The following is a 26,565-nucleotide window of genomic DNA, read 5'->3' as shown; positions in this document are numbered from 1 at the left end:
TAGTCTACAGTTTTCTGGTCCCCACTATATTTGGTTTATCAGAATAAGACTATAGGTTTTTTCCCCTATCACAATTAGGAACGGTTATTTCAAAGACATTAGAGAAAGGTTTCTGTTGATTCTGCTACCTGTTACCTCATAACTTAATTTGTTGGAGTTCAAATTCAATCCAGTGGTCTAGTAGCAATCAGAATATGTGACCTGCCAGGACATGGCTTCATTTAATGGCTTCATTTAAGTATACTACCCTTTGCTGTGCTAGGCTGTTTCTGTACAAATGTAACATGGGGACACTTGAGACTATAAAAACATACATAGACCCATTCAAAATGCAAAGAAACCTAATTGACACCAAGCATATATTTTATTCATAAGACCAAATAAATCCATGACAAGGCAGTGTGAATAAAGATTTTTTTGTGTTTGTGTTTTTTTTTTACAAGTCCTTTTTTTTTAAAGATACAAGATAAATATTATTTATTACATACTGATTTGTTATACTTATACAGTGAGGAATATCAGTTTAATTTCAAAGTTACATCATTATGGATTATACAGCCTAGAAGAATCCATTTGAGAAATTGTTCCGGTCAGGGAGGGGGAAGGAGAGAAGGAAAGAAGTAGCTGTTAGTTTTTAAAATGCCATAAGCCTGTCTTTCATTAAAACAAAACTTGTCATGTCAGCGGAAATAAAAAGCAACAGAACAGATTATCAAGAATACCATAGCGATTTGCAATGCTTTTGTGTATGCAACTGCGATAGAAGATCTGCACTTTTCCAGAGCAGGGAAAAGTAAACATTTGTTCATACACAAATGTTTCTTATACGACATACAGTGCATGCCATTTGCTATACAAAACTACAGCTGCATGGCAGAGACAAGCTTGCACAAACCTCTACACAAATATTGGCAGTGTTTGTACAAAATGAATCTTGCTTATCACATAGTGGCCCATAAAAAACTACAAATGAATTTTGGTTATTAAATAAATAAACAAACACATAAATAATATTCCCTTCAAAGAAAAAAAATGTGTCCTGGGCACTTTATTTCTTGACAGTTGTTTTAATATAATTGTATCATTGCTTCATTTACTCTACAAAAGTACACTTTTTAAATGGCATTGACGCTAAACTACACAAGCTATGGTTTTTTTTTGTATATACCGGTATTAGAATTATAATGATCAAGAATAGCAGATGGTATTTTACATTATTGTTATTTATTGTTATTCCAGTCACAACCCAGTTTCACGAACCACTTTTGGTTGCCATGGGAATACTATTAAAATTAAATACGGCTGGAAAGATGTAAGCTATTTGCATTATTATAGAGGGTGCAGCACAGATCTACATCACAATCTATTCTGTAAATGTTGCCAAGTAACATATTTTTATTATCTTCTCGGACTACAAACATTGCATTCCTATATAAAATTGGATTTCATTGCTTGGTGTGGTGTTACTTTAATGATTGCTGTCTTCTAAGCTTAAGTGTTGAACAGTTATCTGATTTGATCAGAAGCTTGCTCAAGGTCAACAATTTCATCCATCAGACAATTATCCATCCAATAAAGACAGCAGGAACTTAGACACCGTGACACACATATGAATTCACTATAAATAGGAAATAGGTAATGATTGTTTGGTAAATATTCCATTTAAATAAGTTGGCCTCTACTAGCATTAGCAATTTAGCAACCAAGCTCTGTGCGAACTGTGGGGGTACGTTCATTTACAGCAATAAATCATTCAAAATGTTTCTGTTTTCTATGTTTTCCTTTTAAATAATAATTTCAGGTTAAAATTCATCAGGAGGAATTTGCAAGCATTTTTGTAGCAGATTTAATTAAAGACTATTTGGAGCTCAAAAGGCTAAGCTTGTCACAAATGCAGCATATAGTCATGCAAGACCACCTGACTGCTGTGGTACAATGTGTGGGTCTATGCCAAACAACTGCCCATGAGGAAACAAAAATACTTCACATTTACCATTTTTGGAGCCCCTCCATGTTGTTGTCTGTTGTTTCAAATCATTGTGTAACACCTGTACATAAAGTAACATTTGAACATCAAAACTGATTAGTTATATAAGGTAGTGTGTGTGTGTGGGGGGGGGGGGGGGGGCTGCATTGCAGTCTCCAACTTGTAAACAGGAGGGATGCCATAATTCACAAAATGGATACAAACTTATGTCAACAATTTAGTAGCTGTCGTAATGAAAAGTGAATAGTAGCTTCTCATTCACATCTGTATATACTGTATATACATACAGCAAAGCAGGGATGACATTTTTAATTTAGAAAAAGAAATCCACTTGCAATATTGTAATTTTGTAGAAATTAAGGAATGTCTATTTATAGTATAAAGCACTCATCATACCTGCCAACTCCTGAATTTAAACCTTTGAGTGTAACTCCCAAAAGTTACTAGATATGGCTCAGTACCAATTTAATATAAATTAATAAAAGGGAATTCTATTATTTCCATTCAAACGTACTTTATGCAAGAGGTCTAAATGAGCAGACACAGCATTACTCTAATAATGAGGTGAGCCTGAGCATAGGATTGCAGGCCCTTCTGCTCCATGTGTACTGGAAAAACAATCAAATCACATGACTCATTAGAGATAGATCAAATGAAGGGTACCAGAAAACTAAACAATGTAATGGAAGCTTGACTGCCATGCAGTCTCAGTGAATAACAGGTAAAGTTTCACTTATCTGGAAGAAGGCTGCTGTACTTAAATCCACACAGGAGTTGTTCAGATGCATAATTCAGCAATAACTGCTGTGTATAGTAGATGGAATATAAAATGCTACCCAGATAAACACAGGTGGTCCATGCAGGCCAGTCATGCTCTATAGATGGGAGGTGAGATGTCATGGTCTTTGCAGTCACTTCAAGGTTGAATGACAGAGCAGTTCTCCAATACTCACACTTAATAATGCACAATGTTATTATCAATGGGCACATCAAGGATTTTTTAAACTAACAGAACTACCCCCCCTCCCCATCCCACATTCCGCCCACCCCATCTATTACCTTTTGAACAATTTACTTCTTAAAGTTCTAACATCCTTTGGTTAGAGAGAGGAAGTTGTACATGTACAGTATGTACAAGAAGCAAACATTCTGTTTCCATGGTGATTGTGGCGCAATTCCAAGACCCCCACAGAAATATGCAAGGCTAGTGGTAATGACACAGGAAGCAAGATCATATTTACAAGACAGGTGTGTGTGAAAGTCTAAAGAAAACCAGGTCAACAAAAACACCAGCACTGACATCATGATGTTTTCACTGTTACTGTTTTGCAACACTGTATGAACACTATAAAAACAGCCTGTGCACGTTTAAAACTAGTATTGCCTTTCCTAATGTGACTGAATGCTACTTAGTTACATTTAACTGGTAATTGCAACTACTTATAAACAGAATAGGATTAATGGTCTTAGTTAGGTTTTGAAAATTTGCACTCAGTGCTTACAGCATATCATAATATCTTTAGACTTGAAGACAGCACAAGCTGGACTGCACCATTAAAATAAGCTGCAACACAATACAAGAGTTTTGCTAAATAAATAATTTGTTTTAAAAAAATATTTACAATAGGTAAATAGACAGGTGTTGACCTGTTAATTCTTGACATTTGCACACCCTTTAATTACAGGCACATAGAGGAGTTTTAGAAACAGTGTGTGTGTGGGGGGGTGGGGGGTGGGGGGTTTGTAGAATGTTATTGAGGCAGAAAGACTAAGGGGGAATTTAAATCTAAAATTACATTACATGTCTGCTAGACAGGGTGGAGATAAGTCACTATGCCACTGGACAATAAAACCTGTCCTTGGGACAAACACAATACGTATTCGTGTAATTACATTTGCAGGGGTCAGCTACAAGTTTCTTTTGGAACCCTGGTCACTCAATCAGTCCCCGTCTGCCAAATATATATATATATATATATATATATTTTTTTTTTTTTCACATTAGCATTGCAAAGTGAGATGCTGACTTTATATTCACCTTGGATGAGCAGATCAATAGTAGCTGTTTGTAGAGCAGGAAATATGCAGCAGTACTTTAAATTATTAGTTACTGAGATCAATATATATGACCCCTTTTCAATCGTGAAGATGTTAAGAGTTTATATGTCACTAAGTTAAGATTACTATTAAAATGGTTTGTCTTGTCAGTGCACCAAAGTCTCATTCTCAACCTGCCACACCAATGGTCTCCTCAGTCCTTGTTTACTACCCATACTTGACTGTGCTTCAGTTTCTGTGTTAAAACCAGCTATTTAGAGAACCTCACATGACTACTTCCCTTCAGACAAAACAGGTCCTAATCATTGAAAATCTGTATAGCTAAAGCTTTTTCTACAAACAAAGCACAAATGATTTTCATCTGAATATCCTTTCATATTTGATATAATGTTCCTAATATATTGGAAAGATTATATCCAGGGCTTGCTATATTCCCTGACTAACAATGAGCAGGTGCCCTCTTTATGAGAAACCTCATGATAGAAGAGAAACACTGGATTTCAACTCACTGACAGAAGATGCTGTAAGTCTTCTCTATTGGGAAGGAGAGAGAAAATCTGGTGAACGCACTGCACACTTAGATATGTGAAACCTGAAACAAACATCAATGCAGATAATGACCAGTAGAGGGACACGTCTGAACATGTTCCATTGGCTATATAATTCACATCACAACTGTTTCACGTAAAGGCTGTTTACAGAAAATATTGTGAAGAAAGATTAAAATAACCTCTCCTCAGAAAACCTTATCTAGCTAGCACAGACAGACACACAAGGGGAGAAAGCAGACAAACACAATGTACAACAGGATGAAGATCTTTTGGGATGTTAAGCCTTTCAGTGACATCAAACCAAGAACCACTCTTCTATTCCCTTTTAAAAGAGAGCTGATAAAAAAAAATGCATTGGTTTATACAAGTTACAAACCAGAGTAAAACCAGCAGAGTATGAGTGCAACTGGCTGTGACCTGGGGCTGCAGTGTACAATATCAGTAACTGGACAACTTGCATGGCTGGATTGACTGGATTGCCTTAGTCGATATTGACCAATGAATGGACACCATCAAACTGCCACTGTTCAGTGGTGCTCAGAAGGGTTTAGCATCAATGCCTTGTCAAATTAAAAGCATTATTGTGTTTTTTTTTATATATTTATAACCGATATGCATTAGCACACTATTATACAAACGAAAGATTAGTTTATCATGCCGTTCTTTTCAATTCATTATTTTTAGTTATCGTGACTATAAACCGTTCTCTATTCCAGTAAGGACTGTACTGCCATCTAGAACCATTGAATGAGGTTTTCATCAACACAACCTACCGCCAGTTAACCTGAAATGACCTTTTGATAATTATTATGAACAAATGAATGAGCTGTCTCTCTTGTCTTCGCTGTCTATACATATATACAGTACATATCAAACATTGGCTGGCATTTTATAGCCCTATTTTCCCAGTCTCTTCCTCAATTACGGAGTTAATGTGTCTTATGTGTGTGTGTTGCCACAGTAGATATCCATCTGCCTGCCTCTCTCCATGGTAATTTGGTTTGCACTCATTTCATCTTTTTAAACTTATTCAAATTCACATCTCAAGGCTCCCAGTTCAACCAGATGCAAAAAAAAAAAAAGTGAAGTATTTCCTTCTATTGCTTTAACAAAGGCTGTACAATCCCCTAGAGACATATTTTTTATATATTTAAATCACACTTGGTATTTTTTGTGTTAAAGACATGCATGAAAGTCAAACATGTACAGTAGTAGAGTATTTTCCCCATTTTGGTTGATGTTCAAAAGACTGTTCTTAAGCCAACCTGTTTACCTAAAATCCAATAAATAAATAAAATAAACCCATGGACATTCATTCTGGGCATGTCGCAAAGGTGGAGGAAGGAGAAATAAAGATCCCACTTTGGAAAGAAAATGTATTTTACAAGAGAAAAAGGCTTGAGAACCCCCCTGTGGTGTGCCTGAAGGACATACAGATCCAGGGGATTGGTATGGATCATCTTACTCCAGGTAAATGTCCTCTGTGGGGCAGGCATACTCCAGATGCTCCTGATAATACTCGTGGAATGCTCGTCTGGAAAAGAACAACAAGTGAAATACATTTCCAACAGTACTTAAGCGTATCTATTTGCTTAACACGTCTGCACCCTTTCGGTTCATGTGTACCGTTACATACCTTACATCATGGATTAGTCTTGTAAGGCTTGACTGAGCCCAGCCAAAAAAACTGAAAAGGTATAGAGCAGATATGCTATGCTTCCTTTGTGCTTTGCTGTCTCTACCCATAGTATCTCTATGGTGCAAAACAACTCCACTATGGCACACTCAAAAGAAGCTCAAACTGAAATACTAATACTAACCACTTCCTATGTCCTACTACTACTACTACTACTACTACTAATAATAAATGTTATAATAATAATACAAATGTGTTTTTGAAATACTCATCTCAGAGCACATACACCCTTAGAGGCACAGCATGCAGTCCCGTTCTGTCTCATCACTGTGGCACCAGCTGTGTAATAACACTTACACTAACCATGATGTGATGCTGGTTATGAAGAGACCTGAATTATTTAAAGAAGGAGACTGAACCTACCCCACACTGTCAGCTACACAGCGCATTGACTCCTGGGATACAAACACGTGACAGGCAAAGCGGTTCAGTACCGGGTGTTTGGTGATGAACCCAAAGTAGCTGAAAAAAAATAAGAAAAATAAACTAGTGTTAAAAGAATTGTATTTAGTTATGTGATTCAGGCTGGTTCCCTCAAGTTAGAAAAATATTGCATAATATTGCATAACCCATCCATCTCTTCAACTACACTGCATATTTATTAAAATAGAATATTCTACTCCCACTGTTGAATTATGATTGTACAATATAATTAACTGGACATACTTTATTGTATAAAAATGGCTGACAGATTTGCACTGGGTTCCAAGTTGAACAAGCAGAACTCCAAAGTGTTTCAAATACCAGGCAGATGAAATCAAATGAAACATAATCAGCAATCTGAAAAATATACAATTGAGTGGGGCTAGATTACAGTAGCTAGTGGAGATAGTTAGGTTGTTTGCAACACCTTGGGGTTTGTTTCCTCAATGAATACTGATTCACAACATACTAGATTCATATTGCAGATAGAAATGACACCATCTGGTGGTTTATTGTTGCAAGCCCATTCCTCTCTCTTATATCCTCTAAAATAAAAAAAACAAATAATAAAATGAAATAAATGGGACAAGGGTAACATTCTTTGAATGTCCCTCCCACCCCCATGAGAGACTTGCCAGCTGTTTTTAGGATGACAGCCGCAGTAGGAGATATTCTTCATCTGGAAGAAGTGACTGCACCTGTCAAACTGGATAAAAAAAGACATGTTTAACACTGCTTGAAAACAGCACCAGGGTTTATCAGTATTTCTCTGTTCCCTGAAATGCAGTTAATCATAAATCATAACAGTAAGAGATGTTTCAAATGTAAATAGCTAATAGGATCAGGGAACAGTTTCCTACAACTGGAAAGTACATAATCCTCTACTTTATTGCCTCATATACTCACCAGACACGCACAGTAACTGAACAAAACAGTGATATGCTCAGACATGTAGCCCTCCACTTTATGATGTTTGCCTTGTGTTCAGTTAAAAAGTGGACTTGGTTGGTTTTACCAATCAAATTTAAATATATTATAGATTAACCTTTCAGGTACTAGAAACTACAGCATATTTTACGCCTCCATGGCTTTTTCTTAACTCGGCCCTATGTTTAAGGTTAAAGTTAAAGTTAACTTAAACTTAAAGTTATAATTTACTAATATACAGTACCTATAGTAATTACAACGACCAATGCAAAGGGCCTTAAAGCTTGACAATCTTTCATCTCCTGCAAACAACAGCTTTGGGAGCAAGTGCTATGTTTCTCGGCATGCAGCTCACCTCATCGTCCCCTCCATACTCATCCAAGCTCATGATCAGTTTGACCCCTTGAAGGCTTATTTCCAGGTCGCATGTGGACGGAGGTCTCAGGTGGACAGTTTGCTTCCTTGTAGTTGCAATCTGAAGAAGCAGGGGGTAGTCAAACAAAGCCGTTTTTTTAATTTACAAATTCAAATGTAATGTAAAATGCCCCCTGTTGACCTAAAGAAACTGAACCTTCTCAAGAGATGGGAATTCAGTCAATGAGCTAAGCTTACAATCCTTGCAGTGGCAGTTTAGACAAGGAAGAGTATCTTTGCAAAGCAAACAAGTTATTTGTTTTACAGCAGATCTAAGGGGAACACTTAGTATCACAGCTGCCAAGTCTGAGCACTATTCCAATTTAAAGAAGGGAATTAATTACTTTCTGCATGGCAGCACACAGGATACCGTTGCCCTGATGATATGGGACTTCCACTGAGCCCAGGAATTGAACGTTGTACCTCTCCACCCAGCCAGTGTTCCTCTTCATTCCTGAAAGATCACATTAAATGCAAAGCGATGTGTTACACTTAAAGTGGGGAACCTTAGCTATCGACACAGCCATACTGTAGGTAAATCATGTTCCCTGTGATGCAATTGTTTATTAGTCCTTTGTTTAGTCCAGTATTCTAAGTCTAGGTTACTTACCAATAAATTCTTTGGCATGGCTCACCACTGCATGAGCATAGTACGCTGGAAAAATCCCCCTCTCTCCAGTGCGCATGTTGTAACCCCTGTACCAGTAATCATCTTCCTCCACTTCCACAAAGAGTGGGTCATCCACATCCAGCTCCAATTCATCCTCGTGTCGAGGGATAAACCTGAGGTACAGGACAAGGTCTCATCCCATTACATATTTTGCTATTCATTGCTAGCTTGTTTGATTCTTAGTCCTATATTGTTTTTACATAAGTGAGGTAAGACAAGGGGGTTATAAGATAGATCTGGGACACCCATTTTAAAATGACCATGTTTGTGTGTTTGCAACAAGTATCATCCAGGTAATCAGTTAACATTACTAACATATACAATACATTACTTTAAGATAACAAAACATGGAAGAAACTATATATCTGCACTTTCCAGCAGTTGTTTCTTGAAAACAGGCCTTGGCACTTGCTTCAAAAGAGGGCCCTGTGTCTTTCAGGTATTCAAAACCAAACTGAATCTTGCTGTCAACAGTGTATATGCCTCTAATGCAGATATTTCTGGCTGAGAATCTGTGACCAGTTTAAAGACAGCAGTGAACTAATAATGAAATAATACCTTTAAATATGTTTGTTAGCATAGTGTTGTACTGTATGTATGGACTGTAAAGTTCTTGTCATAACTGTGAGGCTGCTGCATCCAACTGGTCTAGAACAGGTTCAGGTTACAAAAAATGGTGCTACATTATTTATTGATTACTAACAGTGATGGGTCATCAGCCCTAGACTTAGACTGCCGCCCATCATCATTTCTACTCCTGTCACGATTCCCCTCATACCGTTCACCAGGGGATCACCAAGGTTCAATTTATTTCATTCCCTGTCTATAATACTGTATGTTTACAAGATGGAGTGACAGAGAGTTAAACTGATTAACCAGAGATGGGGTACCTTCAAAGGACAAATCCTCATTCGCAAGTTAAACAATTGTTACTATTCTCATTTGATTTGCTTCAAGGCAGTTTGGCAAACCACCACTAATTAACATTTCTGTCATTAAAATGCATTCTGATCTCTGATGATTAGTAAAACCATTTACACATGGGAAGAATTTTAATGAGAATGGATCTCTGTGTTACCAAGCCAGTGAGCTCCCATATGATTTTAAGCCTGGAGTGAATCCACATAAAAAAATGGTTGCTTGGTTTGGTGACACAATGCAGCTGTCCCTCTTTTTTGTATGGGAAGTCCTTATTGCAGTCACTTTGAAAATGAGGTTGTTTTTTTCATGTAAAAAAGATTAACCTAGTTCTGTTGGCTACTTCCTGGATAAAGACAGTAAGAACCATTAAGGTGGTGGGTTGAAGAAAAGAGGCTTACGGCAGAACAATCATCCCATTTTAGTACAGATATATAGCACTAGTAATTACCATAAAGACAAATGAAGTGTACACCTTTTAACTGTACCTTTCAATTATTTTAAAATTAATATTTTCTTATAATTTCCCTTGAGTAAAATAATATTGTAATTGAACAGATTACCCTAACATTATCAAAAGGCTCCCTTTAAAACAGCCCTTTGCTGCACACAAATCTGAAAAGGAGTCTTTCTATAAACACACTACCCTCCAGTAGGCCCCCAGACTTCACAAAGTAAAAATGTTGTTCTTCTGTGGACAAAACAAATGTATCAATAACAACTTGCACATATGATACATGTTCTACTCTACATGAAACACTAAATGATTACTTTTGAAAGTAAACCATTTCAAAATACATACACCACCATAAAAAGTATAGCCCCTTTACCACAATCATAACTTTAAATTTGTTTATGCTTTGTGATTTCAACAATAACACACCCTTTGAATTCACACATACTGAATACTGTTTGTAATGCTTTAACCAGTACCTATCAGGGCCAACAGAAATCCTTTTGTATGAACAGTTTTCTGTTGTTTTTATCTGACCTATACCCTTTCATAACCCAACTTACTGACAATCAGACACAAAGATCTGCATCACTCATGTGAGTGACATCTACAGTAACTCTGCTCCAACACCAATGTATAGCCCTGCAATCCACAATTGAGCCCAAGGCAGTTAAATATACAGCTACACTAACAGACCTCTGTGATCTGTTTTGTACTTATGGAACTAGACAGAAATCTAAGGATATCCTCAGAAGCTGTGACAATGACAAAAGTGAAAATGTATAATTTGGGATTATACTCACCTGAAGACAGCTCTGTGGGTTTGGTCTCTTTCTTCTCCATTTATTGTGCATGAGAAAAGGCCAAATGACTCCGTACCTATACAAAAAACAAACCCAGTCTGTAGCCATAAACTGAAGAATGACAGGAGAAATAAATATGTACAAATATAAAAAAAACATGCTTTTACATGTATATGCTTTGTTATTTAATGACTCAATGATGGTCAGACAACAGCAGGCCATATTGGTCTGAATGATCTAAATATCAATGGAATTTGTGGCTTGGTTTCTTGGCAACTCTGAGGAATTTGTAGCACCCAGCACAGCAGTAAGTTGCGCATTTGGGTAAGAGCTGGTCATGCAAACCATAAAAAATGGCTGTCAATCACATATTGTAGAAGACATATCACACTTTCATGGGTAACATGATTATATATGCCCTGTGTACACAACAAATACATTATATCAAATTGATTGACTCTGTGGTGACAGAAAGTCAATAAAAGTAGCTAACTCATTTAGTCTATTGTTTTAAACCTAAAACATACAGCAGGCCACTGGTTTTCTACCTCCTTAATCCTAAGCACAAAATCAACAAATGATCCTTCAGTATTACAGACTTGTGTAATATATTTTTCTTTCTGTAATAGAGTTCTGACCACTGCCTACATAGAATATACTGGTAGAAAAATGTCAGTCTCCTGTTAAGTCTCCCTAGAAAATCATCAGTGTCTTTACTGTGAAACAGCAATAGGCAAAATGACATGTTACTATAGTAACAGCTCCAATAACAAAGCACAGTAGGACCTCCATTCACTATACTATACCTATATATTCTGAAAAAGAAAAAAAACAAATCCGCAAGTAAAGATATTTCAGATGTTACTCTCTCATAATGATACTTTGGACATCCTACAAATTAAAATATCCCATAGAAATGTTTTATATTGTTTTTATAACTGGTAAAAAGAATAGCTTTAATAGGAAGCCTCTTACCAGTATTTTTTTTTTAAAGTGGGAAATTGTAATATTGCAACATGCTTTTTTGCAGACCTGAGTTACTTACTTGAGGATCTTGATGTGCTGTTCACAAAGACATTCAAGAACTTCTTGGAAAACTGCACATCGGCTTCAGGGGATGAATCTTCAGATGAGCTGAGGACTTCTGGTCCATCAACATCAACATCAAATTCATTGTCCCCCTCCAGGTCACAATTATCACAGATGGTGGAGATCTCGCTGTCATCACTCAGGATAGAGGTGCATCTTTTCAAGCTAACCAGCTCCAGGGTTGTGTTTTCATCCACCACCAGAGTGTACTTAATGGAGTCATAAGCCAGGGATTCATCTCTCTGCTCGGGTGCCAACACATTTAAAGGAGGGAGTTCATCTAAGTTATCATCCACAGAAGGGGAGTTGTCCAAGCAGTGATCATGATATGGAGACTTCCTGATGCTCTCAAGAAATGATTCTTCTTCTTTGTCAGTGGAGTAGGTCAAGTTGAAGCATCTGTTTGTTTGGGCGATGGGAATATCAAGAGTCAAACTGTTCTTAACCTCTTTAATACGATCAAACACACTTGTGTCTTCTCTGCCTTCATCTTTGTCAGTATCTAGCTGCTCACTTGCAGATGGAGATACTGATCCATGTGAATTTATAGATAGATCATTATTAGGCTCCATTGTGTCCTCTTTAAGGTTCTTTGTAGACTTGGCAACTGTAGGGCTAACAGATGAATCATTGATATGCCAATAGGCTTTATCTGTATCAGATGCACACATTCCTTGGCTTTTGATATTGTGTGCACTGACAGCACTATTATATCGATCAACAAAGACTGGAGTGATTGTATTTGAAAACCGTTCGTTGTTTGTCTCTGTATCTAAGAGGCCTTCCTTAGAGTTTTTTGTCCATACATCACTACTCGAACTCAACTGGTGGTCTTGGCTGTCTAGGGGTTCATTAAAAGCATCTGTCTCCAAATCTGACATTGGCGAAATAGTGTCAGATATTGAGCCAGACCTCTTGAAGCACTCCTCTGGACAGCTTATAGGATAAGAGCCTTCTGAAATCATTTTATTTACAAGGTTACTCAGGAGCCAGGGAGAGTCAGCGTCTTCACTCAGGTCAGCTTCTGAATCCGACTCTGAATCATACTCACTATTACCTTCTTCATTGTCCATATCAGGCATCAGTTTGGGCCCTATCGGCAGGTAAAAGGACCTCTTGAAACTCTCTAAGCTGTGGTCAGGTTCAATCTTAAGAACTAATTGTCTCATGAGGTGGTCTTCGCTGCAGTCTGTTGGTGGCAAGGTTTCATCTGGGTCTGCGATGTGTTCATATGGAAGTCCATCAACATTTTGAAGACCCATTAATGCTTGATCATCGTCAAGTTGTGGTTTGACTTCCACTTCTAATGTTGGTGAAGTAACTTCATAGGGATCGGACTGCCCAAGAAGCAAGGAGGCCTTGATGCCAATTATGCCACTCTCTGCCTCTAACTCTGTCTCAAGCTCTTGGTCAGAGGCGGGAGAGCTTGCTTCTTCAATAGAGTTGGTGAGGTGTGAGGACCGGCCACTGCTGCTCTCACTGGTGAGGTCCAACTCTGTCTCAGAGATAGATGAGATCATGTTACTGACCAAGTGGTCTCCACAGGTGAAGGCAGCCTCTATTTCTCCTTCAATGTCAGAATCAGAACCTGGAGAGCTAAGATCGTCAGTGTGATTACCGGATGGCATGTACCTTCCTTTACTCCTGAGATCTGCTTCAATGCCTGGGTCGGAAGAAGGAGAGGCTGTCTCATTGGATGAAGAAGGTGGGTGACTATGTACATTAGCATCACTGGTACTGTGTGGCCGGTCTACTTCTGCATTTGACTGACTTGCAGGGGAACTGTAAATACAGAATGAAGTAGGCTCAATTGGAGGAAACTCAACATACGATGAACACTCTGGTTCTTTTGAGACACAGTCCTTGCTTTGTGTTCCCATATAATCAATGTCAAGGACCTTATCTAGTTCATCATCTGATATTGGAGTACCAGCATCATTAACTACTGGGTTGGTAGGAGACAGGCACGTACTGGTGCCATCTAATGTAAGGTCATACTCCACTTCTGGATCTGCCACTGACTCTGAGGTGACGGTGTAAGTATCATTGGCCTGTCTATATTGGCACATCCACTTTTTGGCACAGTCAGTGGTCAGGTCATGGTCAACCTCAGTATCAGAGCTCTGTGAGTCTTCATCTATCACTGGTATGGTTGTGATTGGGCTGGTACTATCCGTGTTGGGTTCCACTCCAGTGTCTGAACTTGTGGACATTTTGTGTTGCCCAAAAGACCCTGTTGAAGAGAGATATTGTTTAGGTGACATCCGCCTGTCATGGAATGGAGAATATAGTGGACATGGTGGTGAAGATGTTATGTTCATATTACAATCTTCCATGGGAGGGTCAGACATTTTTTTACCGTATTCCAGGGTTTCCCGTTTGTTGCCCTCAAAGTCGTACAGGAGGGGCCTGAGTGGCGATTGTGTCTGTTCAGTGTCCCCTGAGTGTTTTGTGGGTGTACCTTTGCTTTGAGACCCAGCACTTGGTTCTGTAGCACATTGGCCATTCGGATGGGTACTGTCTTCAAGGCAAGAATGGGAAGGAGACAAATGTCCTAAGAAAAAAGTAGATTAAGTGTTGCATTAATAGGCCTCGGGTAATGTATACAGGAAAACACTTAAGCCTTTTGTGAAGACTTTAGACTTAAGTCTTCATATGTTTTATTTACTGTCAGCAAGAAGTAATTACACCTTTTAAACCAAGCTTCAAGGTATCATTTTGCTTCAGAAAATAAATTAGAAGCTAGTGTGGGTAACTATGCGCTATAAAAGAAAAGGGGAAAATATGTTATTCACCCCCATATTCACCCTTTTCCAGGGCTCGCTCATCCTCATTAAGGGTATGATCAGCCATAGTGCAGACTTTTGTCCGGAATATTATTGAGATTTTTGTGAACTCTTTTGAACTCCATAAGGCAAGCTGACAACATTTTGCACTTCACAAACTGAGCTTACCGCGTGAAGATGAATGACGAAGAGCTTCCTGCCAGTTGGCTTTCCGTGGAGAAAAACTGCCATTATTATTCAGAGAATCCTGAGAAAGGAAAGGGGTCAGAGTAAATCACAACATAGCAAGAAAGAAGGCTCCAATGGAAGCTGGACAGTCAATTTGAACCATATGTGTTTAACTAAATACACAAGCAAACTGCTACTGAAAATAAAACAATGCAGTCCCTGAAGCTGCCCAGTACAACCCCGTCAGAAAATGGTGCTATGTTTTAGGCATCACATTTAAAAATTGCAATTTTCAATTTTTTTTTAATAATATTTAAAATGTTATAAAAAAAAACAATATAAAAACTGTATGTGCATTAACTTGTGCTATCTGATCCCATGACATCTTTTTAAATGCATGTATTAAAGTACCCCTCAAGCCAGGAGGAAGCTCATTATATATTAAGCGACAAGTCAGGAGATTGAAAATAAATGGACATAAAAAACCCCGGCGAAGTACTTACTGTAATAGCACTCCCTTAGCATAAACCTAAAAAACTTTACAGCACAGCACATAAAATATATAAAAAACGCTTAGATAAACAAATTAAAAAAAAAAAAAAATATATATATATATATATATATATATATATATATATATATATATATATATATATATTTTATAATATAATATATATTATCCTAATATAAAATAACTAACTCTAATTTCTGATACTTGTTTAGAGGGAATGTCAACAAGATATTACTGTACTTCTTATAAAAAGTTAAGAAATAGCGTAACATGCTGCCCCAGAGGTGAGGCACTGCACTGCATTTTAAAATGTCCAAGCAGCATTGTGCCGAGTACATTGGTCATCTGAGAAGCAATCACCATTATGGCAATTGTGCCCCATATGAATAATAAATACACTATAAAAAAATGTGTACCACATTATTTTTCAATATAAAAAAATCAGTAAATGAGCTTCCATGTTAACTCAAGCACAGGGGACAATAGGCTAATACATACGAGAGGAAGAATAACACAGATAGACAGCATACTAAAGATGTCTGACAGAAATCAGTGAGTGTATCAACTTAAAAAAGAAAAAAACTAGTGACATTACCTGGAGTACAAGACAAAAACTCAGATCAAGGTAGTTTACAGAAACACAGCATCTCTTCAGAACAAAACAGCCCATAGCATGCCCCACATATGATGCCACAAAGGCAGAATAAACCTGACCATCCATGTTCACATTAACAGTACCACTTACCAGAGAGAAATTGCATTACCTGACAAACCAGGTAGCAAATAACTTTAGTTACTTGAAGGACAAAGGTTTTTAGGCTTAGTTACCAGAGACTGAAGTTTAGTTTTTTGATAGACAGTTACCTGAGAGACTGGCGCTTGGAGGTTCAGTGTGGTTGGTCGGCTTTTCTGCGTTGTGTCCAAGGGTGAGGCAGGAGGAGAGGCAGAGGGGGAGGGCGGGGCCTCAGGGTCAACTTCTTCCTCCTCTTCTTCCTCCTCGTCATCATTATCGTCAATCATCTCAAACTCCTGGAAGTCATCCTGGAAGGAGCACACTGGGTGATGGAGGTCATTCTTCTCCAGGATAAGACAGTCCTAGAAAATAAACAACAACAGCAATGTGTTTAGGAATTATAACACTTGCGTCCTTTAATAAAGGAAATCTGTAATAGAGGAAAAAACAGTGTCTATTTTAATGGGCCAAACAATAGTAGGTCTTAAAACTACCCGGCAGAGTTGACAAGGATAGGGGTTTCTAGTTTCCATTTGGAGCAGAGATTGATCTGAACGAGACGATCCCAGCAGATTCTGTAGCCATATTCGGTCTGCCACCATTTCCAGTGGTAAAGAAGTATTCAGTATGCTCCTAGATGCTTACAACGGGGTTGAGTGGGTTGTCAGCTGAATTTGGAGGATTAGACCAATCTCAGCATCTGTTCAGCAAGGTAATGGTGTAATTTGGAACAGTGTTAGAAACTTTGGTAATTCTGTCATTATATTTGAATGAATGCAAGAAAAATGTGTGGTTACTTTAAAGTGCTACACTTATCATGTTTTTATTTTATTTTGGACCCTCTGAGTCTCTACGTCATGGTGAGTCACTTGCATACAGACATTAGTTATATCACTTCCACTGCTAGAGCAAATTCTCTCAGTACCTACTCCAATCTCATGCTGTCAGAATCCCAGTGCAATCCCCATTGATATCACTCTGCTGTGACGGAAACCAATGGGACAGATTTCAAAAGCGCTTTCAACTACAATGGCATCTCATACTATACATACTGTATTGTATAACGTGCTGCATATATAAACTATTTTTCCAATTCTGAGCAAGCTTTATCCTGAAAATATACCCTGGCTCGAGTGGTAATCTTCTAATCTAATCCTTAACCTTTAATTAACATGCTACTCATCACAGTCCAAATCCAATTGCTATAATCAGGCCAGTACTGCAAGTAAATACACATTAGTTTAAAATATTCCACCATTTGGTTCCATTTTTATCATTGTGGCTTTCATATTGTTTTAATTAAAGAAAGTGTAGATATTATGAAAATATATTCTCTCTCCATTCAAATTATATTCAGAACACTAGCCACGTAACTAAATTGGAGAACATCATGGGGCATAAAATCCTAGTCCATATTTTGTTTTAGTTAAATGACACAAACATTATAAATTAGAATTAGTCCAATATAAAAACAGTGGACCATACGGAGTACATTTTAAGGTGACAAGCCCTGGAGCACTCACAATTCATAATTGTTATTTCTCCACCGTAAATATTGTACATTAGTGCACACATGCAGAAGACTGAACACCAGGACGTGGATTAACCACCATCAAAGTACAATGGTGAGGCTCAGGTGTCCGTTCAGGAGGCAATTTGAAAAAACAGGTCTTACTCACCATTAAAAGCTCCTCTGGTGTATAAAAACACCATTTGTTTTCATTCTGCTCACGTTTCACACAATTCATAATATTTTAGCACCCACAAAGCATGAAACAGGGTTGTGCTTACTGTTTGATCTCACATAACTATATTTTACATTTTAAAGCCTTCTTTTAGATCATTTAGCTGCTGCCTCCATCAAACTGGATTTATACAAAGCCCTGTTACTGTACACCATGCCATTGGTGTTGGTAACCTTTAGTGTCTGCATGCTTAGAAGATCATTTTAGCTCTATGCCACACTTTACCTGGTCACTTTAATTATGCTCCAACAGACAGTCTAGCCTTTCTTAACAAGTGAAGTGAACATGAAGAAGTCATTGTTCTCCTCTGCCATATACTCAATCTGTTGTTACACAAACCATTTGGAAACACGCTGCTACATTCCATCTTTCTGGGCTGCAGTATATTTGGCAATAGATTAATAAAATACATCAAAGTTGTCAGAACTGACCTTAGTGTTCTGCAGAGGAATGCAGCAATCCTTATTACAAAAGCTGGAGACTGGATTGTTCGGTGACTGTGCATATTCTTTAGAGGTCATCTGGTCATTGTGACTCACAGACATTTACCTGCTGTTTAAATGCCTTTTTGGTAGTATTGCTAGTATTATTTTGTTATATCTTACAGGTGTAAAATACCCCCTTTGGGTTTTAACAGGTACTGTAAGTAGGCAGTTTATTGAGGTGCATAATCCATATTACAAAAACACTGAGGTGAACTTAGCCAAAAATATGATTATTATTTGTTTATTTAGCAGACGCCGTTTATCCAAGGCAACTTACAGAGACTAGGGTGTGTGAACAATGCATCAGCTGCAGAGTCACTTACAGCTACGTCTCACCCGAAAGACGAAGCACAAGGAGGTTAAGTGACTTGCTCAGGGTCACACAATGAGTCAGTGGCTGAAACATGCACAGGAAAAACACCTCTGCCCAGCTAGCTCCTCTTTTTCTAACAGTGGTCAAATTGTAAGGTATCCCTTTTCAGATACAGAACTGTAAGTCAGCATAAATACAGAAAGGAAATGTTTTCTTTCCATCCACTAAGTCTCAGAGACCCGGTCTAATTTGATAATAAACCTCCAGTGATAGGCTAAGCTAGTCTCCTAGCTGATTAATTAACTCCCAGTGCATGAATATTTCACAGGAAACACTCCATCTTAAAGAGGCAGTCAATGTAGCCAGAGGAGTCACGGATCAGGGAAAAAAATCAATATCGCATCTCAGGTTTCAGCAGGTTTACAGGAAAGGAGAAGAAGGGTCACAATCGAATATGACCAGTACAGTGCTACTGCAGTTGAGAGTCCCACAGCAGGATGGCACATCATGAGTTAGGGGGAACTGTAACTATAATGGGACAAAAAAAAAGCTGAAAAGGACACATATTAAGAGGCCTGAGAGGGCTGTTTTGTTTACAGTTACATCCCGAGACTTTAAATTTGTAATTATTTGTATTGCATTTGGAACGCATATAAAACACAAGAAATGTAATTAAAAGCAATAAATATGTACACTGATAAAAAATGAGCAGGTCCAACCATTTCTCTTCTCTTTATTCTATTACAAACACCATTACTCTATATGAAAAACACACCTGACACTTACTGTGTACAGACAATATACTCATAAATGTATAGATAACTGTGTGCAAAATAAAATTAATAAAAATAAAAAGATGTATAAGACTTACATTTAATGCAAGAATGTATTTATATTAATACAGCCCTAGTCCTCAAGAACACCCAGCAGTGTAGTTTTTGTTTCAAACAGGAACTGCATATTTGTTTTAAACATGTATTGTTTTTCAGTGCACATAACATAACAATTACGGACAGTGATTGATTTAGAGTCTACATTCATTACCATAACCTAACAGTATCGCCTACCAAACCCACATACATCTTCATCTCAATGTAAACTCCATGTTGCTATTCTTTCCATTCACTCTTAATTTATGAGGCTATGGGTGACTAACTGCATGCTGTACATTATATAGCTCAAACAAAAAGAGTATTTTTACGCTTACAAAGTTGTGAACCCGCCTCAAGTGATAACAGTACTGCTACACATTACAGTTCAATATGCCATTGCACTTCCGAGTCCAGTCATTCTGCCCTCACAGTGTGCACTACTGGGATCACCCAGAGATAACTGCCTGACTGCTTACATGACAGGCCAGTTCAATAATATTACAAAACAAGAGGAGTTCTAAAACCCAGGACTAGTGTGAGATTCTAACCCTAATGCTCATGCATTGTCAATGTTTTTTTCCCTAATAAATTGTCTTGAAAATATTTTTTAAATGCAGATCTTAAAAATGGTGCTCTAAAACCTGTTCTTTCACACTTCTCTTTTTACTATATTAGTTTTGTCTTTAGCAGTGCTTGAACAGGCCCAAGACTTGCATACAGGCACTTCTTATAGCCAGAAATATGATCTAAAGTGCATATGGAGATTTTTGAAATGACGCTGCGTGCTTGAAAGCATAGAGCTCCTCGGGAGTTGTATTTCCCAAGTGTATACGATTCTGATCTGCTGATGAGACCGCTTGCCGTTCTCGTAGCTGTGAATATTTACCACCTCAGCTCCAGTAGAAGTTATTTTGACTGGAGCTCTGTTTGGTGAGTACTTGGCTCCCGATTTCTATCTATGTGTATGGGCTGAACATATCAAACACAACCGATAGGCACGTATGAAAAACATGATCACAGGACATGGGCCAGTAAATGGCCAACCACTCGTTAAAAAGAGCATTCCTATATTAATCTATTCACCTAGAAAACGTTCTGCAAAATACATCTACAATGTCATGCAAACTATATGCCTACTAGCCTATTTCTGGCACAAAATAATTTGTTGTATACAAGTAGCAGACATGTCTAATGAGAGAAACTAATTTGATCAACACATATATGGAGAGTCCCGAAGACACACGGAGTGATGTTTGGATTAGGTTTTTGCTGGCATCAGCTGGGCTGTTGCAGTGCTAAAATGAGTGGGAGTTATTTGCAAGTGCATCTGGTGATCGGTTTAACATTCTGAATGGGCTTTTAGCCCTGGGGTCTTTTGCAGATTATATCACACAGGCTGCTGTGTATCCTGTAGTATTTGAAGCTAGGCCGGATTTTCTCCTTTTCCTTTTTAGGTGGAAGGCAGGTTTTGCACCTGAAATTTCATGCGTTTATCTATCCCAATTTTAGTTGAGTTTTTATTGTTTTGAAGCACATACTGTACATGCAGCTCGTTCCACTAAGGTAGCTTAGCAGAGCTTGTCAGGATGTTCAGAGAAGACACAAGGAATAAGCAGCGGTACTGTCTCCTATTATCTGGACTCTCTCCAAAGCCACAATATCCATTGCCAGTGCTGTGACTACATTTGAACAGCATTCTAAGTGTGGTCTCTCCTGTATAACCTCATAATAACCTCTCTAGATGTTGTAATCAATATTTTTGACAACATAACCAAGCTTTTTTAATTGCCTACCCACAATCACAATGCCAGGTTGCTGATAAAGATCAGTCTTTTTGGTTCCGGACTGTTCTAGTTCAGTACCACCTATTTAGTATTTGAATCGGCATGCAATACGTTACATTCATTAGCATTGCAGTAACTCTGGAGGCTAGTCAGACAGGATCAATGTTGACTGATGCTGTTTTTGTATAAATAATGACCTCTTATGATTGATTGTATATCAAGAGAGCCACTTGTCCAATTGATCATTTATAAGGATATTCTTTAGTACAGGTTATTCAATGTTTTAGAATCTGGGGTTATATGAAGGCTGTCTGTCTGACTGTGAGTCCGTCCTGCGTGTCAAACTCATGGTGATCTGCTTTTTTTCATATTACTGATAGCTCTAATTTTGCATTCACAGCTGTAGAATAGGATGTATGTCAAAAGACTATGTACTATTTAAAAAGAAGATGTATGCTGAAATTATAATACAAAAGGCTCTAAAAGCAAGCTTTCAGTTTGAATGAGCTTCTGATCCCAGTGAGATGAGGTTCAAATCTCAGCCTTCCCTGTTACACTTGTGTGATTCCTAATTGTCCAAACAGACATTTTAAAAATGACCACTGTTACTAAAAGAACATTTTGTCTTAGAAAACATCAGAAAAGTAACATTTTCTTTGCTCACCCTCAGAGCATGTGCATTTCAAAAGCAGAATAACATCCCTTGAGTGCAATGCTCATACTGTACTGTTGTTTTTATGTTTGGATGTTTTTTTCTCTAAAAGCTTGTGAGGTTAAAAAAACAGGCTCAGTTAGAGATTGTTATAACTGACCATTATCCCAAAACACCCCTAAACCCCACCCATTACTGGATCTATGAACATACAGTAATCATTAGGGAAACACCCATACCGTTTTTTTTGTACAAAATTACCCAGAAATATTGCAAATATTTTTGTATCATTTTTGAAAACCAGGCAAGATGACCAGACCTTGCAGACTATAATATAATGTGGGGAAAGATGGGTTATTACTGATTAAAACAAAAGCTAAAAATATACAGTATCTTTTTAGAAAATGTCTCAGTGCTGTCAATGAGGTCTGACATTACCGACATCAATCCAAGTCTGCTTTCACTACGATATCGTTATGTCACAATGTGATTGCTATAGCTTCTAAATCATGCCACTCTTTTTTCTGCATTACCCTCAAGTTATATTATTCATGACTGCAGTACACTGCTGTGAGAATCACATGCTGGAGGGATAGTTAATTTGGTTTACTGTACTGGGTGGAGCACATGATCGGAGCCATACAGTATGTTAAATACACACAGGACTAGCTTGTGCTGAGAGAAAACCAGCAGAGGACAGAATTTATTAGATGGAAAATTTGAATCTTCATTCATGAATGGGGGAAACTCAAGTCTGGGATGCAAGGTTTTCACATCCTGATGTCTTGGAAATATCCTTTCTAATGCAAGCTTGCTAAAGTGGTAAAATCGGATATGAAATACTTTGTTGTTTCATATCTTTTTTTCTTTAGGTCTCTGTGACAGAGAAAGAATGAATCTTGGTTATAAATCTCCCTCCCGACCTGTGAGGGCGCTGTGTAAAGGGAACAGAGTGCCCTGGACTGGATGACCAAATCATTCCCAGGGTTAGGTGGAAGGTGGCCATCTAGAAAGGGGGTGGAACTACGGTACACCAAGTCATCGACCCGGAAGGAAGCGATGTGGCAACCGCGGATTGGAGGAGAAACGGTTGCACTTGCTAACCAAAGGGGCGTGACTGACGATACAAAAAGGGACGTAGCGACGTGATCTGTTCCTTTATTATGGTTAAGCTAAACCGGAAGGAGTACCATGAATTTATCGTGATTGTTTTGTTTGTTTGTCGTGTCTAAAATCTACTTGTTTGTTGTTATTAGATGGCTAACAGATCCGGAGCTGTCGCTACAGGCCAGCACTAAACCTGGACAACACTGCACCTTGTTCACAAATAAATTGTATTTTCCCTGCGAGCACAATAACAATCCCTCTGGACGTGTGTCTTTGTGTGTGTTATACTGTGTTTCATTAATTACGAACTGTGTCTTATTATTTTGGGACTGCAACCCGTTGTTTTGGAACAGTGCAATACACATTGCTATATATTACCTGGGATTATTCTTTGTGGTTGCCAGCCCAAGATTAAAACAATAAAACATGTTTGGATCGTGAACTTTGTTGTCTGTCTTCTGTTTCACAACATCACCACTACACCTGCGCACTGCAAACTACTTTGCCACAGTCTCTGAAATGTCTTTCTTTCTTTATTATGTGTGGAACTGGGGAATAAGTCACAGTTGTGAGTTGTGAGGAACTAACTCGATTCCAATACTGAGACAGTTACAAGAGATGTATATGTCAAGGGTCCATATCCTGTTAAAAAAATATGGCTAATATCGATGGGATTTTTACTGGTTCTACAAAGTGGCTAGCAAACAGTTATTTGGTTCAGAACGTTGCTATTCTGCAGACGTAAACAACATTTTTGCTCTTTTTGTTGCAGAAGCACCTTTGGAAATGGTTAAAAAAGCCCTGTAGTCTGCTAATACACATCTGGCAGTGGTTCAAATGAATATGACATTGATTCATGAACAGTCCATTGTACAGTCCATATGGTTGTTGTTTGTACTGTACCAGCATGGCAAATGAATTCCAGTTCTGACCCAGGAATCTGGTAATCCTGAAATAACAGTGTATGTTAATGTGATAGGCATTATGCAATAAAAGGTTTCTACTAACAAAATTAATTCATATTTAATTTCAAAGACCTCACTCAATAATATAGTACCGTATATCAGAACTGTATATTTGAAAGCCGATATCCTAATATTAAAGTAACTGAATGCTGCAAATCTCTTTAGATAAGAATGGGAGAAGATTGGAACATGGAACACCTCAGCCAAGGGGAATGCAGAGGTTGATTCATGGAATGTACATTATATAACTAATAAAGTTGGGTCAGCTTGCCAAGAGTCAATGCAAGACTCGTTTTGTCATAGAGAAAGCTAATTCTCCATACATTTTCACTGTTGAAAATCAGCTATGACCACATATATACATATATACATAGTGGGTAAAGCAATGTAACTTTAAAATATAAATAATATTTTTGTACATAAATATAGTAACGGATGCCTTTTAATGGATGAGGATGCTTAAGATTCTGACATTAAATACTCATTGAGTGGTCTGAAAGCTCAGCAGCAATATGCAAAACAAAATGTCTCTGATCTTTAGGGAGACGCAAGGATTAACATGATGAATCGACATTTTCCAGTTCCAGCTTTAGAAGCCCTGCATTTCAGAAGGGAGAATAAAAATACTGTAGCCCCGAGCTCTGAGATGAATCAATATTGAGAAGAAAAATAACTAAAAAGCTTTCTTCCATCAAAGGAAAAGTGTAATCGTTATCTGTAGTACAAAGATCAATCAAACAAAACAACCTTCATTGTGTCTAGTTGTAAAAGGGCTGTTAAAGTTTCCAAGAAGCATTCATTTAGTAACCTAAAGTAGATTCATTTTGCATTCCTTTTCAATAACACAAAATCCTCTTCAATTGGAATCGATGCATGCAGCATTTAAGACAATCTGCATATTCAATGTAACAATCATTTTGGCTTCAATTGTTTGTTTATCCAATTGGAATACAAAAATAAAACTTTTACGAAATTAAGGATGATACCTGTAGGTGGTCTTTAAAGTAAAAAAAAAAAAAAAATCATATATTTTTATAACAGTAGTTCACTGAGGGGGAGTGTGGTCTGACTAAGAGCTTACTCATCCATTTTGATCTAATGTAGAAAGCTAGAAGATTTTTATTTTTTACACATCCTGTCATTGATATGCCATTTTTGTTCTCATTCCTGTAATAACCCAAACGGCTAAATGAGGTAGCAAATCCTCTGGTGCAGTCTTAGGTGCACAATCACTCCCTTCTCCCATCCGTGCATCACACTGCTTCACTTCTCCTGAAATGAACTTGGCTGACTGTACAGCAGCAGGTCAGTTCTGAACTTCAGGACAGACATCAGGATGTTATTTAAAACAAGTCTGCTTAATGGAACAGAAATGAAAGGTTCTGAAAACAGACACAAAACAATTTTCCAAATCATAGCTTTTACAAAGCATCTGAAATCAGTCTTCTTGGTTCAGTGTAAGGGGAAACAGTAAAGTTCTGAATACAACATTACTGGAAAACCCCTGTCAGTGTTTCACGGCTTTGAAGGTAATTGAATAACAAACAATACATTATAACAATACGAGTTACTATTATTTTTTGTGCAGTGACCTAATGCTAATGGTTAAGTTTGCCAGTTGTGAGAATGTAACTTGGTTCAGTTAAAGGTGCTCATGCCTGATCAAAAGCCTGCAATATGGCTCTTAGTTTTCTTTGAAATTTGTATCTAACTAGATTAGCGTGTGATGTCATTCGACATTCCGGTGATGTAATTTGTGTGACAGCAGTGATAGATGGAGATCATTTCCATCTCTACAATGATGGATTGGTTATTCCATCACTGCTTTTCCATTATCACTTTTAGCAAAGGGACAAAAAAGATTTAATCCTATTGTGTGTGTCTAGATACACTTTCAAGATCCAGATTCATGATGTAATGGGTCAATACACCAATGCACATACATGTTGGAGTACAGCGCCTACTGATCGGATAACTGTATACAGCATATGCTCACTTGGTGATAAAGAGGTGCTTCTAAGATGTAAATCAGAAAGAGTCTTTTGGCTATTATATGTTACACGTAAGTTAATTTTTATATGAAAACCTACTTTTGTTGTGCAATAAACCAAATAGCATGCATTTAGGCTGACTCCTCCTGATACAAAAGTGTACTCCGATCATGTGCCTAGTCTTTTAGCTTCATACATGCTTTTAAATCAAATTAAGTCCCTTCTGGAACCCTTAGAGTTAATAGCTGATATCTGCAGCCCACTAATGCAGCCTCTGTTCATGTAATGATTCATTTTGCAACATTTGTCAGATACCGGGAATTCTTTCTGAGCTTTTCAGGATAAAAAAAATAATAATCTTTTCTCTATAATTTAACATAAGTAATCTTTTCCTCTATAATTTAACCATATTTACGCTACAATAAGCTATGTCTATTGTTTTCTAGCTTCCTGCCAAATAATA

General features: G+C 37.7%; 1 protein-coding gene across 3 annotated transcripts in view; it reads right to left on the bottom strand.

Moving 5' to 3' along the window:
- Positions 1-345: 345 nt before the first annotated feature.
- The window catches only part of LOC117419860 (C-Jun-amino-terminal kinase-interacting protein 2-like), a 43,936-nt gene continuing 17,716 nt past the window's right edge, over positions 346-26,565 (bottom strand). Inside the window, exons 3-14 of one of the 3 annotated variants that reach the window (XR_009307249.1) lie at positions 16,320-16,550; positions 14,945-15,023; positions 14,350-14,544; positions 11,947-14,223; positions 10,902-10,977; positions 8,667-8,839; positions 8,401-8,510; positions 7,998-8,117; positions 7,351-7,421; positions 6,656-6,754; positions 1,994-6,130; positions 346-559 (exon numbers count right to left, since the gene is read on the bottom strand). Coding sequence is in view for 2 of the 3 variants with exons in the window: in XM_034033164.3 (XP_033889055.1) it covers positions 6,058-6,130; positions 6,656-6,754; positions 7,351-7,421; positions 7,998-8,117; positions 8,401-8,510; positions 8,667-8,839; positions 10,902-10,977; positions 11,947-14,223; positions 14,350-14,544; positions 14,945-15,023; positions 16,320-16,550 (3,504 nt within the window). In the remaining variant the exon portion in view is untranslated. Of the gene's footprint in view, positions 6,131-6,655; positions 6,755-7,350; positions 7,422-7,997; positions 8,118-8,400; positions 8,511-8,666; positions 8,840-10,901; positions 10,978-11,946; positions 14,224-14,349; positions 14,545-14,944; positions 15,024-16,319; positions 16,551-26,565 lie in introns of all 3 variants that reach the window. The other 2 variants (XM_034033164.3, XM_034033165.3) reach the window with 2 other exon arrangements.

Source organism: Acipenser ruthenus, chromosome 14, assembly GCF_902713425.1.
Source record: "Acipenser ruthenus chromosome 14, fAciRut3.2 maternal haplotype, whole genome shotgun sequence".
Classification (NCBI taxonomy): domain Eukaryota; kingdom Metazoa; phylum Chordata; class Actinopteri; order Acipenseriformes; family Acipenseridae; genus Acipenser; species Acipenser ruthenus.
The sequence above is the reverse complement of the archived record's forward strand: the minus strand, read 5'-3'. Positions and strand labels throughout refer to the sequence as shown.